Source organism: Xenopus laevis, chromosome 9_10L, assembly GCF_017654675.1.
Source record: "Xenopus laevis strain J_2021 chromosome 9_10L, Xenopus_laevis_v10.1, whole genome shotgun sequence".
In the NCBI taxonomy this organism is placed as follows: domain Eukaryota; kingdom Metazoa; phylum Chordata; class Amphibia; order Anura; family Pipidae; genus Xenopus; species Xenopus laevis.
In genome coordinates, this window is record NC_054387.1 from 117715515 (window position 1) to 117728817 (window position 13303).

The 13303-nt window shown below is 41.5% G+C and overlaps 1 protein-coding gene across 2 annotated transcripts in view; it reads left to right on the plus strand.

The window, feature by feature from the left end:
- The window catches only part of LOC108701647 (protein kinase C beta type), a 136569-nt gene that overhangs the window by 76940 nt on the left and 46326 nt on the right, over window positions 1-13303 (plus strand). For both annotated transcript variants that reach the window (XM_018236566.2, XM_018236565.2), the window contains exon 3: window positions 3094-3176. In XM_018236566.2, the coding sequence (XP_018092055.1) occupies window positions 3094-3176 (83 nt within the window). The remainder of the gene's footprint in view (window positions 1-3093; window positions 3177-13303) is intronic.

Below are 13303 nucleotides of genomic sequence, written 5' to 3' on the forward strand. Positions count from 1 at the left end.
GTGTCCAGTCTTCAACCCTCTGGCTGCTGTTGAGATGCAATTTCCATGATCCCATTGACACCCGGGGCATGAAAATATTCTTTATTTTCGCCCTTTTTTAACCACACCCCTGAGGAGTGGTTTAAGGAAAAGGCAAAAAGGACATTTTCTCCAGTTCACCAACAGCATGGGTGTTTCCAGCCTGCAACCCTCTGACTGTTGTTGAGCTGCAATTTCCATTATCCCATTGATACCCGGTACACATAAATATTCATTATTTTGACCCTTTTTTTAGCCACACCCCTGAAGAGTATTTTAAGGAAAAGGCAAAAAGGACATTTTCTCTGGTCCACCGTTTTTTTAGCCACATCCCTGTGGAGTGGTTTAAGGCAGAAAGAATGTGAGAATGTGAGGTTGTATTGGGCACAAAAGTTAATGCTACAGGGATGGATATTAATAATTTATGATGCTGTTTCTGATGGCTTTTGTGCTGCCATGAAATATCAACCTGAATTATTTGCATCTTAATCTTGTATGTTATATTGTAGATATATTGTGAGTTGGTCCCTAAGCTCAGGTAACTGACAGTAGTCCAGTTCTTAGTTCTCATTTAAAGGGGTGCTTCACCCTAAAGTTAACTTTTAATATGTTATGGAATGGCCATTTCTAAACAACTTCTCAATATTTTTTTCATATTTTATGGCTTATTTGACTTTTTCTTCTGACTCTTTCTAGCTTTCAAATCTAAAAAACAAATGCTCTGTAAGGCTACAAATATATTGTTATTGCTACTTTTTATTACTCGTCTTTCTATTCAGGCCTCTCCTATACATATTCCAGTCTCTTATTCAAATCAACGCACGGTTGCTAGTGTAAGTTGGACCCTAGCAACCACATTGCTGAAATTGCAAACTGCAGAGCTACTGAATAAAAAGCTGAATAACTCAAAAACCAACAATAATAAAAATAAAAACCAATTGCCAATTGTCTCAGAATATCACACTCTATATCATAATAATAAGTGAATTTAAAGGTAAACAATCCCTTTAAGCCATGTATGATATGTCCTCTGTCTCTATACACAGAAATAATCGCTCTTCCTATAAGACAATGTTTCCTGTTCCAAGCTTTATTACCTTTCATAATCTTTTCTAATGGTGGAAATCTAGATCCGTTAGTGTAAAGCTCCAGCACTAATGTCTCGCTCAGTCTTTATAAAGTAGCAGAAACTCACTTATTATTTAAATGTGGTTGGAGTCAGGAATGAGGGGAAAAACAACACAAATGCTGCTATTTCAGTTCATAGCTGTTATATGGCTCACTGTGCATTAAAACAACTGCCAGATGTCCATCTTCAGTACATGGGATCTGTTAATGTGGAATTCAAGGTACTTGGGGTTTGTGCAATATAACCCCCTGTCCCTAACCAAATATATCACACATAAAACTCCACCTGGGCTCCCATATTTGGTCTATAGATGAGCTGCACAAAGGGGTTAGCGACTTTAGTTTTTAGTTTTACTTTAAGGCTGGTAAAAAAAAATATATCTTAATAATATTTAAAAAATTAAAGGAGTTGTTCACCTTTAAATCAGTGAACTTGTAGTGTGATGCAGAAAGTGATAATCGGAGACAATTTGCAATTGGTTTTCATTTTTTATTATTTGTGGTTTTTGCGTTATTTAGCGTGACAGCTCTCTAGTTTCCAATTTCAGCAAGCTGGTTGCTATGGTCCAAATCATCCTAGCAACCATGCTTCGATTTGAAAAAGAGACTGGAATATGAATAGGAGAGGCCTGAACAGAAAGCTGAGTAGTAAAAAGTAACAATAAAAATAAATATGTAGCCTTACAGAACATGGGGTCAGTGACCCCCAATTGAAAGCTGGAAACAGTCAGAATGCTTTTAAGAGGGGCTTGGGTGATTATATTCATAATATCAAAGGCTATTGTGATACTAAACTCTATAGTTAGTATATATATATATATATGTGGGTATATATAATTTATATGAAAGTATGGAGTTGTGTGTGTATGGATGCTGGGTTTTCATTTGGAGGGGTTGAACTTGACAGACTTTGTCTTTTTTCAACCCAATCTAACTATGTAACTATGTAAGAAGAAGAAGAAGGCGAATTATTTTAAAAAACTGTAAAAAATAAATAATGAAGACCAATTGAAAAGTTGCTTAGTATTAGCCATTCTATAACATACTGAAAGTTTAACCCCTGTATGCATTAAAATAACTCAGGTCTACCCTCTACCTCCAGGGTTCCCCCGTTTCCTAAGTATTAGGGTGGCTCATGCTTGCTGTTGTTTACTGAGACTAGAGCAAACTTTGCACCTCCTTTGGTTTCACCTTTGCAGTTTTTTTCCCCTGCACCTGTAGCCGAGCCTCCTATTTTGCAGTCATGGCCGCAGTCCTGCCATTGCTGGCCTATAGAAAGCAGGAAGGCAGACCTTCTAAGAACGCAATAATGAATCTCCTGTCTGGCAGATGCCTTTGCCGGTTGCCCCTGCGAGGCTAGGAGGTGACAAGTGAATGTATATTTAATGACTTCTTTAATTATTAAAGGCGAAATTAAACCTCAAAGGTTTAGTAGGGAAGGGGTGTAACACAACACGGTGGGGGGGGGGGAAGACTTCTAAGATGTGCAATCTTCACTTATGCAAATACTCAGGGAAATGGTAATGAATTCATGGCACAGAAGGGCAGCTGCAGCAATGGGCAAGGTGGGGGGTTCCTGCTGCGCCGGTACTCTCTTTTGGTACTTACTAACTATTCATGCTTTTACTGCTCAAGAAGTTGTGTACAGCATAGGGAGTTGTAATATGGCAGTGCAAAGGGATGCACTATTTGAGATTCCGCCGAATCCCTGAATCCTTCATGAAAGATTCAGCCCAATACCAAACCGAATCCAAATCCTAATTTACCCATGCAAATTAGGGCCGGGAAAGGAAAAAGTGGGAAAAAAATGGTTTTTTTCCTTCCTTGTTTTGTGACAAAAAGTCATGTGAATTCCCTTCCTGGCCCTAATTTGCATATGCATTTGACACACATATTCACTGTTAATTTTTAAAACTGTTTTTTTTCCCCATCTTCTTTCCTCTGCAGTTTGTTGCTTCGTGGTGCACAAGCGGTGTCATGAGTTTGTCACGTTTTCCTGCCCTGGCGCAGATAAAGGGCCGGCATCTGATGTGAGTATTCGCCTCCCCAGTAAGGGAAGGTTGTTTGAATCTTAATAAATGTTAGTTATTTTGTGCTTGCATAGTGAAGTGATTAAAGGGGTTGTTCACCTTTAAATTAACTTTTAGTATGATGTAGAGAGTGAGATTCCGAGACAATTTGCAATTGGTTTTAATTTTTTATTATTTTTGGTTTTGGAGCAGCTCTCCATTTTACAGTTTCAGCAATCTGGTTGCTAGTGTCCAAATTACCCTAGCAACCATGCATTGAAATAAATAAGAGACTGGAATATGAATAGGGGAGGCCTAAATATAAACATAAGTAATAAAAAGCAATAACAATACATTTGTAACCTTACAGAGCATTTGTTTTTTTAGATGGGGTCAGTGACCCCTATTTGAAAGCTGGAAAGAAAAAGGCAAATAATTCAAAAACTATAAAAAAGAAAAAATGAAGGCCAATTGAAAAGTTGCTTAGAATGTACCATTCTTTACCATACTGAAAGCTAACTTAAATGTGAACCACCCCTTTAAGCAGCCCTATAACAGTAATGATCCAAGCCTTCAAAGTTGTCCATAGGAGGTCGCCATCTTGGATCCTGTTAGGTCACCAGTGGTACTGCACGTGCTCAGTGTGTTCTGGGATGCTGTTGAGCAGCTAAGCTTAGGGGTCGTTGTAAATCACCAAAACATTAACAGAAAGTGAGGTTGCAAAGGATAACACATTAATCGAATTTCAAATACCCCAGTGCTGCCTCAATATGGAACACCTGTAGGCCAACACACTGGCTGTCTCCAGCCGATGGAGATATATTAAGGGGGTTATGTCATGATTTTTATGATGTAATTTTTATTTCTAAATTACACTGTTTACACTGAAAATATTTCACTCTACAATATAACATTTAATTCCTGAAACAGCAAGTGTAATTGTAGTTGTAATGTTGGTGTGTAGGCAGCCATCTCAGGTCATTTTGCTTGGTCATGTGCTTTCAGAAAGAAAGAATGACTGAAGTTTATCAGAGCACAAGTCACATGACTGGGAACAGTTGGGAAACTGACAATATGTCTAGCCACATGTCAGATTTCAAAATTAAATATAGAAAAATCTGTTTGCTCTTTTGAGAAATGGATTTCAGTGCAGAATTCTGCTGGAGCAGCATTATTAACTGATGCATTTTGAGAAAAAACAGCTCCAAATTTTTTCGTTGAAGATCCTGCTAGGATTGAGTTCTATTGATGTATGGTTTAGCTTTCTATTGTTACCAGTTATTTAAGGAGCTGTTTAATTTGCATGAAGGACTCCCTCTACTGGTTTCAGATTGAACTGCAGTATGGAAGATTTTTTGGGTTGGGAAGCAAAGGGATACAGATGCTTTCTTCTTTGTTATAAGATCAGTTTGTTCAGCTCCAGACACCTCTGGCTGTCGGTATAAAAAGGAAACTTGGTGCCCATCGCCGTTCCTTTTTTGATCATTCGGAGAATTTAAGCTGTGGGTCATTTATCTTAGCAAGACCTCTAGTAAATAGAATGACCCTAGGTTACCCAGCTGAAGATGTAATGAGATATTAGATCTCCGTTACCCGATGTCTTGAGTTACTGATACTGGAACGAGAGAAGAAACCTATAGAAGTCTAGGTGAGGAGCACAGCTAGCACAGCACTGGGGGAACGATTCTGTATGAGATTGAAGGCAGTGACCGGGCTCTTCAGAAACTATTTTTTTCCCCAAAGGATAAAGAAGGAAGTCGTAAACCAAATGTTTAAAATATATTTTTTACTCACTTAAAGTGATACCGACCACATTTGACATCAAATAGGGCCCTGTTCAGCCCCCGTTCACTTACCTTTATCAGACTATGTCTTCTCCCATTGTTGCTGGGATGTCTGGGGTGTGGGAGACTCACTTGTGCTACATTAGTCTAATATACAGCTTGGCAGCAGGGCATAATGCTTGTTATCGTTAATTATTGTCTTCCTGGAGCAAAGTCTAGGTGATTAATGAAACGGAATTGAGATTTGCCTGACTTGTAAATATTGGGCTGTTCCTGCGTTGGCTTCAACCCAGTATGTACTAAAGAGATTTTAATTAAGTAGAGCACACAGAGTGGAAGACAGCAGAGTTTATTCTATAACAACTGATGCTGCACAATATATATACCTAGGACTGTATTGCACAACCGTCCTCCCATACAAACTCACTTTAGCCAGGTCTAAACCTGCAACGGGGAACTATCATGAAAACAAAAAATTCAATATATCATAAAAACAAAAATTCAATATAAGCTTTGTCTTGTTGAAATAAGAAACTGTCTGGATATTATCATTCAAAATCAAAAATTCTACACCAATCAAGTTCCTCATCACTATCCCCTTCTCTCTGTCTCTCTACATTCAGCCTTGGTGTCTGAGTCGGCTTTTTTTGAAAGACAGTTAGCTCTAATAGATGCAGCCTTGGTGTCAGTCGTTTTTTTTTTTTAAGGACAGTTAGCTCTAATATATGCAGCCTTGGTGTCAGAGTCGTCTTTTTTTTTAAGGACAGTTAGCTCTAATAGATGCAGCCTTTGTGTCAGAGTTGGCTTTTTCTTAAGGACAGTTAGTGCGAAAAAGTATCTATTTTTTTCTCTTAAAACCGCAACCTAACTCGCCTTCAGGCTGACCACCTTGTGCCAATACTCCAACCTCTCCCAGGGAGGCAGCCCAATAATTTGGCAACCACTGAACTAGGCAAAGGGAGCACATATCAGTTATATATCAGTGCTAACGACTTCTAATCATTTTGCCACCCTCATACACGAGTGTGAGTGTAGCCTCCAGTTCTCTGGGACATACCTGCACTAGCCAAGCATCAGTAGAACTGTTGAGCCGGTGCAGGGTTTAGCGAAGCAGGGGATAACAACCCTTGCCATTTAGGCTTAATGCTCTCTCCGCTTCTGTGCCATCAAGCTTCTTAGAAGAGTTTAAGCTCTAAGGAGCTTTGAAGGCTGCAACACATAGGGAAATATATGCGACTTGCCCGGGAGTCAGTGGATTGCTTCTCTGTGTTCCGTTAATGTTAACCCCCACCCTATTTGTATGTCAGGATACAGCAGAATAGTGAGGTCGATCCGCACCCGACCCTAACCCGACACTTAATACCCGTGCCCGACCCCCGGCCCATGTGTCCGCTTATATTTATATATCCTATAAATTATACTCTGATGGAAGTGGGACACAGTTAAGGCAGCAAGGGTGGCAGAAGGAGCTTGGCCAGAACACGTCCGCAGCCTGAATATTTTGTGCGAGGGTCCCACAGATTTCATGCTGGCCCGTTCATCACTACAGCAGAATATGTATGAATTTAGTAATATTTCAATTGCCTACTAAATGTAACCACAACTCCCATCACCCTCAGCCAGATAGATGTTTGCTGGGAGCCGGGAGTTATGGGTTTAACAATTGAGATCCAACAGGGAGTCACAGGTGTGGGTGGAAGATAAATCATGTGGCTTGTCTAGAGGTAGGTTAGAGACAAAGGGACCTGCTCTTCTGCACATATTCACGTGCTTCGGGCTTTTGCACAGTCTGTTTGTCATTTGTCCCCAAAGCAAAGAAAACAATTCACCATACGAGGCACGTGAAGGCGGCAGATGAGTGACAACGAGAACAGCTGGGGATCATCCCTTATACTGAGATTAACCCAGAGAGGCGCCTCCAGATACACAGTGTTCTCTGCACTTGGGCGTGACTGCAGCCATTTTGTTGCTCTTCGTAATCCTTCGCACTTGGACGACAATTATTTATCTTATTCTGCCTTTACACTGTTGTATTTTACATATGCCCCCTGACTCTAAATTTGTGTATTTTTAAAATAGGAAAATTTAGATTTTTAGTGCAACGCTATCAGTTTAGCAATGGTTAAAAGTCATGGTTTTTTTCCCGACTGCCGGATTTACCATTTGCAGCTGTTAGCCGCTGATCTAAAAAATATTTGCCTGGAGGGTTTTTTGCAGATCTCTGGTCCGCGTCTCTCTTTAAAGTCTGTTGCCGGCAAAGCTCTGTATAAATGTGACCTATTTGTGGCTCATAAATATAATCATCAGGCGTCCTTATCTCCAGCGTAGGGGGAAGGAATCAGTCCTCTGTGCCCAAAAACTGCCAATTGTGTTTGTTTTAAGAGAAAAATAAATCTTGATAAAGGACAACAATGGTCAGATTGACTGGGGCAGATTGTTAGGCGCCCCCATTGACTCTAATCTCTAACCTTACTGCCATCTTCTATTTTCCTGGTGAAACCACCCAGGAATTGGCACATGCAAAATATAGTGAATAGGTGGCACAGGGTGGTATGAGGGTTGGTTGGCAAGAAGATGTTACCACCTAGGTTGGTGTGTAAAGGAGCATGGTCTGGAGTACCTTTTATTATTGTACTTTTTCCCAGCGATCAGATTGCTGCTACCCCAGGGTCCCCACATCCCCTCTGGGTCCCTTCCCACTCCCCGCACACCTTAGCTTACTTTTGCTGTAGTGGGGGAGGGCGAGCATGTGGGCATTGGGTCTGGGTTGGCAGGCCCACCCATTTTTTTTTTCCCCGGTGTCCAGTTAGACCCTGGGTGGCACAATTTATATATACCATTGTGGATAAAGGAAAGAATGTTCAAATATAAAACGTACAGTATCTGTATGTCTCCTTAATGTACTCTGCACTGCTGGTCCTGACTACATGTACCATTGAAAGCTCGGCCAGTAGTGATGTGCGGGTCGAGGTGTGTGTTTTTCTCGACCTGTGCCCCCGTCCGCACCCGACTTCCGGCGTCCATTTATAGACCGACGCCCTCCCGCCCCGTCGATGACGTCACAGATGGGGCGGGGCGGAGCAGTCGCGCACCTACAAAACCGGAAGCCAACAGTGTAAGGTCGCAAAGCAAACAGAACAGCGAGGTCGACCCGAACCTGTCTGACACGCGGGTATCAGGTCGGCCCACACATCACTATCGGCCAGCTCCGCTCCAAGGGGGTATATTTATCAAAGAGTTAGAGTGAAGTTAGAGATCTCCACAGTCCTCTAGAGTGAAATTCCGCCTCTCTCCATTCATTTCTATGGGATTTTTAAAAGAGTATTTATCAATGGGGGAAAGTGAAAGTTCATCCTTTGATAAATACACCTTTTTTGATAAATATACCCCCAAGGTTCTTTCACACTAGGGGGTATTTTATCAAACAGTGAAGTTAGAGTGAAATTCCGCCCCTCTCCATTCATTTCTATGGGATTTTGAAAGGCGTATTTATCAAAGAATGAACTTTCACTTTCATCCATACACTTTAAAAAATCCCATAGAAATGAATTGAAGTGACAGAATTTCACTCTAGAGGACTGTGGTGATCTCTAACTTCACTCTTTGATAAATATACCCCTAGGAGTCTTGATTGGAATAGAGAGCTGACTGCTCCTAAATTGTAACAGTGGTACATGTAGTTATTTTGCAAAATATATCATTAGGGTTTCCAACCCCCTCCCTGATGTTGAATCCTGACGGCAGGATAAAGAAGATAGAATGGGCTCTTCCCTCCTATACTGTACTACTTGTGCTGCCATAAATAAGAAGAAGGATTCCAGAGAATTTGATAGGGAGGGGGGCAAAATCATTCATTGTGCCCATACAGTCAGCCTGCAGAGCTCACAGTATCTACTTGCCATGCCCATAAGGGTTTCCTTTATCTCTTTTACCCTTAATAACTAGAAGCCCATTGGGTATACAACTGCCACCCCTGTGTCCTGTGTCCTGACAGTCTCTGCCCTGATGTTCTGAGCTGACACTTGCTACCCAGATGCCATCGTACAGAATGGATGAGAGGCGAGTGGCGACTGCCCAGCGGGGAAATAAATTACCTCCACTTGACAAGTCTCTGCAATTACTGCATTCTGAGCATATTTCGGAATCTTTTGCCTTCTCCTCATGGAGAGGCGCTCGGTCCAAAGAATTCAGCCATAAAACCACGTTCTGCCTATTTTCCCCCCACCCACCACTTGACATAGATGTGCTTTTGTGCGTTCATGTGCTTTTCATTACAAATCCGAATAGTTTAACCCATTATTTGTACTCACGGAGTGACTAAGGGTAAGGGACACACTGGACGATTTGTCGCCAACGTTTTTAAAAAGCAAATCGCGGCGACATATCGCTCATTTTGTCTCTGAACAAAACCAAATGAAAGACGCCAGCTCCTGTGCCCACAGCGCGTTTGTGAATCGACTGTAGCTCCAAAACGCACTGAGACCCTTTTCCGAGCGATTTATAGAAAAGCACTGAAATCTCCTAGACACGCACACACATACAGATAAGTAGCAGCAATTGTATTCAAATTACAATGCGAACGCAATGACGCAAGAACGTAAAGACGCCAGGTTACAGCGGGAAGCACAAACCGTTTCCGGTTTGGGTGGAGCACGTACCGCACAGAGTAATGGGATACAAATCGCTCTGTGCCAATAGTCGCTGTGAATCGTCTGTTCAAAAAAGACGATTGTCTTGTCGCCGCGATTTACTTTTTTAAAACGTTGGTGACAAATCGTCCAGTGTGTCCCTCTGTTTAAGGAACTTCTCTTTATCTGTAAACTTGAGACACAGGCAGCAACTACGGGGGGGGGGGGGAGTGGCTTGTTTATACAGGACTGATTCCAGACATCTGATAACTCCTTAAAAATTCTGTTTACAAACACAAAGACCCCTAGAAGTCTGAAAAACCTCTAGTCAATGGCCTGTGCTTATAGAATTCAGTGTGTTATCCGGTGCTGTGTATAAGTCTCAGAATCAGGCACAACACGGTGCATGGGATATCAGACTAGGATGGCCTCCTCCAGACCTATATTAAATCCAAATCTGTTTATTTAGATGTATGTTGCATGGCTTCACAGAATTCAGTGCAGTCAGCAGTCAAATTTGTTATTAGTCGTACAATCAGTCTCAAAGCCCTCTGTTGGAGAAAAGACGCAGAGGCCAAAGCAACGTATACCATTAGCTTGTATCCTACTTTTTTCAACTTTACAATTTCTGCCCTGCTGGTTCCGACTAATGAAACAAGGTAGCCAAAATCAGCCACTCACGCTTCTTTACAGACTTGTTGATCAGTTTTATTTCCGCCACACTTTCCAAAGTCAAAACCACAAGTACAGATAATCAGAAGGCAAGGACAGATCTATTGACAGATTGCTTTAAAACCCACTGAAAATGTGTAATTTATGTATATTGGAAAGTTGCGACTGTAACACCTCTTTCCACACCGGAATTTTACACTCGGCTGCACCTACACCAGAATTCCACGAACAGCTTTATAATTACGTGTGATTTCTTGATTTCATGCAGCGTAGAGCGGCGTTACAATGCCAGCCTGTGATGTATTCTAACACCACTTTTTAGCACACCTTTATAAATATGCCCAGAGGGAAAATGCGTCAAATTGTCCTTTAAGGGTTTTTAGTCCTTTAAATCAATAATGTTAATGGAAAACTATACCCCCCAAACAATGAAGGTCTCTATTTAAAAGATATTGCATAAAATAGCTCATATGTAAAACCCTGCTTCGTGTAAATAATCCTGTTTCATAATAATATATGTTTTTAGTAGTATGTGCCATTGGGTAATCATAAATAGAAAACAAACCATACATGTTAGGTCACATCAGCCAATTAGACAGAGTTGTGTCTTTTGCTTCCACACTTCTTCCTGTTACAGTTAGAGCTGCAGTATTTCTGGTCAGGTGATCTCTGAGGCAGCACACAGACCATCATGAAATTGTGGTTCAAGGCAAGAGATGTAAAAGGGCAATATTTACTTAAATATGTATTCCAGTTTGGTAAAATTCTTTAACATGACACTTAATATGATATAAACTATCTGTTGCTTAAGTATTCATTTTGGGGGTATAGTTTTCCTTTAATGCAGGGAGGGGCACTACCAAAGGAAGAGCCTGTGCCCTCTAATTTTGAGTTTCTTTTTCCATGTGTTTCAGAGTATGTCCTTAAAGGGAAACTCCACCCCAAAACAGTTTTTTGCCTAATGAAAGAAATATGTTATTCAAAGCAACTTGCCAATATACATTAATTAAAGATTTCCCTTGGTTTTAAGGTTATGGGTAAATGTATTTGCTATTCAGAACAGCGTGTGTCTGGCCATTTCTGTTCTCTGAGTCTGACCTGGAACAATTTATCAAAAGGCAGCTGACTGACCGATCTGGAGGAGAAGTGACTCCTGATACATTGTTTCAACAGCAATGGCCAGACACTCGCTGCTTTCAACAGCAATCACATTTACATATACCTTTAACACCAAGGAAAAGCTTTAATGAATGTATATGGGGAAGTTGCTTAGAAGTAGATTTTCTTTTATTTGGCAAAAAAACTGTGTTTGAAGTTGAAGTTCACCTTTAAATGCAGTTAAGTTACTCGGTGCGGTTTATCAGGATGGCTTTCAAAGACCCTCATAGATCACTTCCACTCTGTCTTTGGCTCATCTCCAGCCTATTAAGGGCTTTGCTGGAATGTTTAATTACCGTTTCCAGAACTCGGCAGATTACACTGACCCCGGCGCTCTCGCCAGCAAAGACATGACACCACTTATCTCTGGGAGGAAGTGTTTAAAGGAATTAAAAGGAAAGGAAACTGGCAGCAACAGTCCCAGATCTGTAAATAAAGGGAGAGTCGCTAGTTCCGACTCAGCAGACCACCTCTGTCCCGCTTTTTCAGCCGTTATAATTACTTGGATAGGTTTTAGTCTGCCTGAAAGCAGTAGAGAAGGGCTGGGAGAGGGGGTGCAGGATCCTTCCTATCCACAATAAACAGCCCTCTCATTCTTTGTGTATATCATTCAATAACAGAGCTGAGAGAGCCTCCAGGTTTCACTTGTTCACACCACTGCAGCATGTAAACCTTTAAAATAAGTGAATGTAAAATTAATGAGGGGACTTTTCTAAACACTTTTGCAATGTACATTCATTATTTATTTCGTTTTAATTCCAAGATATTATTGGATACATATACTGTTAATATGAATGAATTTTGTTAAACAGCGCCACCTGCTGGTCATTTTCCAACCAGTCTGACCACCAAGTAGTCAAGGAAGTTGTCAGGAGAAAGAAAGAGACTGCTCTGATGTTCTTCTGCTTAGAAAAAGAATTATAAACCATTCTCAGATCTTTCCTAAGCAGAAGAACATCAGAGCCAGCGCCGATCCGCGCCTTTATGCCGCCTGAGGCGGCCTTCTGTTGCCGCCCGACCCCTCCTCACGGCGCTCACATTTTCTGCGCAGGAGGGGGTCGGGGCGCTGCACGACGCTAGTGCAGAGAGCGCAATTGCGCTCTCTGCACTAGAAGAGCCGAATTTCCGGGTTGAAAACCGGAAATTCGGCTCTTAGTTACCATGAGCGGCATTTTTGCTGCCCCTGGTAACCAGGGGGGCGCTGCCGCCTGAGGCGAGTGTCTCAACTCACCTCATTGGTGGAGCGCCCCTGATCAGAGCAGCCTCTTTCTCTCTCCTGACAACTTCCTTGACTACTCGGTGGTCAGACGGGTCGGAAAATGACCAGCAGGTGGCGCTGTTGTAACAAAATTCATTCATATTAACAGTACATGTATCCCTTAATATCTTAGTATTAAAAGAAGATAAATAATGAATGTACATTGCAAAAGTGCGTAGATAAGTACCCTCATTAATTTTACATTCACTTATTTTAAAGGTTTACTTATCCTTTAAGAGAGGAAAGACATTCTATGACTAACTCAGGTTTGTTCTCTTTTTTTCCCCCTCAGATATTCAGCAAAGCAGGATAAACCCAGTGGGGCTCATTTATAAACAATGGGCACATTTTCACCTGGGCAGTAACCCATAGCAACCAATCGGTTGAAGAACTGGCTTTCTTCAGCCATCTGCAGGTTGAGCAATGAAAGCAAAGCTTCGATTGGTTGCTATAGGTAACTGGCCAGGTGCAAATTTCCCCAGTGTTGATAAATTAGCCGCACTGTGTGCAAAGAGCACCCTCAGTTATCTTTAGGGCTCTTACACATGGGCGTTTTTTCCTGTGCTCCCCTGCATTGCGCTTTCTTTCGTTCAGCCGTAGGGGAGCAGGAGTAGACGCACTCAATTATTTTAAATGGGGGCTGTATTC